General features: G+C 37.0%; 1 protein-coding gene across 1 annotated transcript in view; it reads left to right on the top strand.

Moving 5' to 3' along the window:
• The window catches only part of LOC112499950, an 18,909-nt gene extending 15,101 nt beyond the window's left edge, over positions 1-3,808 (top strand). The window contains exon 2 of the mRNA XM_025103212.1: positions 2,978-3,808. Coding sequence (XP_024958980.1) covers positions 2,978-3,808 — 831 coding nt within the window. The remainder of the gene's footprint in view (positions 1-2,977) is intronic.
• Positions 3,809-4,284: the final 476 nt, after the last annotated feature.

Below are 4,284 nucleotides of genomic sequence, written 5' to 3'. Positions count from 1 at the left end.
TGGTGGTTAGTTTTCTCAGAGGTAGGCCACTTCTGTTTTTGCTCACGAGTAAACTTAATGAACTTAGAAGATATGCAAGGACCTTTTGATTTATCGTTGGCAGATTTAATATCTTTCAGTTTTCTCTTTCCTTTGTCCGAAGATTTCATCGATGGAGGAATACCATATTTCATTGAGGGTTTGGAGTTTTGAGGCTTCTTATACTCAATGATCTTTGGTGATTCACATATTATCTCCTCTTCAGATTCGTAATCAAGAAAGTCTCTCACTGATTTCTTGATATCAAAATTAGCATGGATGTTTGTGGGAGGTGTGGGTTTAGAGGTTGATGCTTCAGAGTGATCTGCTTGAGATTCCATCGATTCTGACTTGGATGAACTTTCAGTTTTACTTGGATGGTTCATCGATTCATCAGCTGATGGTTCCTCATTAGGATTCACCTTTTCATCAACAGTACTTGCTGATGAAGTGGAATTGACCAATCAGAGACTTTGGCTTGACCATAGGGTTTCCATCGGTCTCTGATTTGGAGATGTCATTCCTTTGATCAGAATTCTTACATGTACTGCTCTCGTACACCACATTTTCAAAATCCTGTCTTAAAATGACAGTTTTTCCATCGACTTTAACTCTTTTAAAATTTGCTTTTGGTTTCGGGGTAAAGTCGGGTTTCTAAATGCATCCAAGTTTGAAAGTGGATTCAAGGGTGAATTTCTTTGATTCGATAAAGGAGTCCAATTCATTGAATCCAATCTCTTGAGTGTCCGTTTGACCATTAAACTTTTCATACACATATTGGGCATCCTTGTATTTCTTCATCAGAAGTTCATTGGTTTGAAGCTTCTGGTGAAGAATCTCCCTTTCTTTTTGAAAGAAATCTTCGATAGTTACTGAGTTAAGTCTCTCTGCCTCAGATTCTTTTAAGGTCTTAGTTTTCTTTTCTAAGTCTTTGGTTACTCGCTTGTTTATTTCCACAAGTTTTTCTTCCTCTGATTTTTTAAGAGCGGTGATGCGAGTCTTTTCTTTCATCAGATCAGCTTTTTCTTCGGTTAGAAGATCAGTTTCTCTTTTGTAGAAACTAACTTCTTTTTTCGCTTTAAGTCTTTCAGATTTTTCAAAGCTTAATTTTTTTTTTAGTTTTAAAAAGTCCTCTAAAAGCTTTATTACCGTTAACTCTAGCTCAGATGGAGCCGAGTTGGTTTTATTTGATGTAGACTCACATACCTGATCATCAGTGTCAGAGGCAGATTATGCATTGGACGTGGCCATCAGACAGATGAGTGCTTTGTCTTCTTCATCAGATGAAGAATCGGACACCCAGTTTTCTTTCTCAGCCATCAGGCTTCGTTCTCTAGGATTGTACTTGTATTTATTCTTGTAATAGTCAGCATCCTTTACCAGTCGTCCTCTGCATTCTTTGGAAAAATGACCGATTTTTTCGCACCTGAAGCGGCGGAGGTCATTTTTCCTTCCATCTTTGTCCTCTTTCTTCTCCTCTCTTCTATCTTCTCTTATTTCTTCTCTCTCCTCTCTTCCCGCTCTTCTGTCTTCCCTTTGATGAAATTTAGATGGCTTCCTTTCATAGGATGGCAGGTACCTTTCCCTCTTGAACTCTCTCCGTTCATAGGGTTTCTTGATGAACTTTTTCTGGAATTGCTTTGTAATCAAGGCCATAGACTTGGCAAAGGCTTTGATATCATCATCTGATTCAAATGTTTCATCTTCGGATTCTGATTCTACCACCAGTGCTTTCTTTCCTTTGTTCTTGTGGTCTCTGGTGGAGGTCCTTGAAACTTCCTTTTATTCAGCTGCTAGAGCCAGGGGTCCACCGATAGACATCTTTTTCTTCATGATGTCGTTATCTTGTGCAGCAAGCATTCCGTATACGTCATGGAGTGACCAGCCGTCTAAGTCCTGATTTGCTTGAAGGGACATTGACAGCTGTGTCCATTCATCGTCGAAACTTTTAATGAATAAAACATTGTTTTCTTCCTTTGTTCTGGAGATATCATTTCGACGACATTGATTAATCAATGTGTTGAAACGATCATATGTCTTCTGAATCGGTTCATCAGGAAGAGCCTTGAAGTTGGATGAATAAAACTAATAATCAAGTTAAGAATAACCAAATTATAGTGTTTAGATGAATAAAATGATGAACACTCAAGAACAATGTATGAACATTCAATGAATAATCTTGAGTGCCAAGGATTTCATTTTATTCAATAATAATGTAAAAACGTAAAGCGTCAAAATTACAATAGGCCTACCCACCTATTTATACTAGTAAGCTAATAAGAAGATAACTATCTAGTGAGACTATTTAGCTAATTTTCTACTAACAGATAAAGCTTATCTATAATAAGGATAAACATTAAAACAAGATAAACTTTGTAGAATCCAGCTTTTGAATGGTTATCTCCAGCTGTCTTCCATAGGATATGAGTTCAATCTTATCTTCATTGCTTGCCTCTGGTTGAACTGGCGAAGGAAACTCCAAATGTTAGTATCCAGAGGGGTTATGGAGATGCACTTTCCATCGCATCTCTGGTCAGTTCATCGACCCTCTGGATGTTCTTCAGACTTGGTAATTTTTCCATGAAGTCTTCCATCGGCCTTCTGGTTCTTCATCACATGTTTGTCTTCATTGCTTCATACATCATACTTAAGGGATCTAACAAAAGTTTACTTCAAACTGTTGGGATTTTTCACAACTTTTCTGCTGTTCGAACTCCGCAACAAAATGGAGTTGTTGAAAGAAGAAACAGAACATTAATCAAGGCTTCTCACACTATGTTGGCTTACTCTGGTCTACCTCTGTATTTGTGGGTTGAAGCAGGGTCTACTGCTTGCTTTACACAAAATCGAACGATCATCGTCAAACGTTTTAATAAAACTGCTTATGAGTTGATAAATAAACGAATGCCTAATATAAAATTTTTTGTCGTGTTTTTGGCTGTAGATGCTTTGTGCTTAGCGATCGAGACAATCTCGGGAATTCGAAAAAAAGGCGAAAGAAGGGTACCTCATTGGTTATTCTTTAAAGTCTAAAGCCTTCCAAGTCTACATCAAGTCATCTAAGATTTTTATTGAAAGCATCAACATCAGATTCGATGAATCTTCGGCTTCTGAACAACTCAGTTCAGGACTCAAGCTACAACCGTTAGCTTCTAGACAAAACAGTGTAGAACCTATACCAAACAAGACATTTAATTATGATTCTTCAACTAAATCAAATTTAGATTCTTTGTTTAAAGACGCATTTGATATAACTTGGGATATTCTTGCAGATTACGAAATATTTGTTCTACCCAAGATGAATGAACCAGTGGTTCCTATTCCGCAAGTTACTCAAATTTCTGGACCATCTGAAGTTGGTTGTTCAACATCAAATGTGGTTCAACATGAATATGTTGAAGATACTAAATCAGAACCTATTCAAGCTGAGGCACAGACTCAACCAGAGATTGTTCAATCTGACATTGATCAATCTAAGTCTTCTCTACCTGCAATTGAAGCTAAACATTCTAAGATTCAAGATGAAGAAGAATCTGATACTCAAGCTGAAGTAAATTCTGAAATTCAAACTATAACTAATGAATATGATGTTCAGAACAATCTAAATGATGTTCAACCCCTTTCTTGTACTCACAAATGGACAAAAGAGCATCCCCCTACTCAAATAATTGGTAATGTAAATGATAGAGTGAAAACACGATTTGCTACCACTAACGAGTGTCTTTTCGTTAACTCTTTCAGCGCTATAGAGCCAAAGAATCCATCTGAAGCATTGCAAGATCTAGATTAGATTAATTCCATGCAAGATGAAACTCGAGAATTTGAGAGAAACCAAGTTTGGAGACTCGTATCGAGACCGAAAGACAAATCAATAATTGGTACTAAATGGGTCTTCCGAAACAAAAAGGATGAAACGGGAATTATTGTGAGAAACAAAGCCCAAGTGGTTGCTAAAGGAAAATCAATTCTTGCTTCAAAAGGGATGTTTCTTTTGATGAATAAATGGAAATATTACTTTGTCAATTTCTGGAAATCTTATTTTTACCTAATCGAATAGTTTGGGATTCAGAAGTGAAAGAAATCATTATGACAATACCTTTGCTCTAGTCACACGCATTGAAGCCATCAGAATATTCTTGGCGTATGCTTCTCACAAGAATTTCAAGGTATACCAAATAGATGTCAAATCGGCATTCCTGAACGATATTCTTCATGAAGAAGTTTACATGAGTCAGCCTGAAGGTTTTGTTGATCCACAAAATCCTG

Source organism: Cynara cardunculus (genome assembly GCF_001531365.2).
Source record: "Cynara cardunculus var. scolymus isolate 2C chromosome LG 17, CcrdV1, whole genome shotgun sequence".
Taxonomy (NCBI): Eukaryota; Viridiplantae; Streptophyta; class Magnoliopsida; order Asterales; family Asteraceae; genus Cynara; species Cynara cardunculus.
The sequence above is the reverse complement of the archived record's forward strand: the minus strand, read 5'-3'. Positions and strand labels throughout refer to the sequence as shown.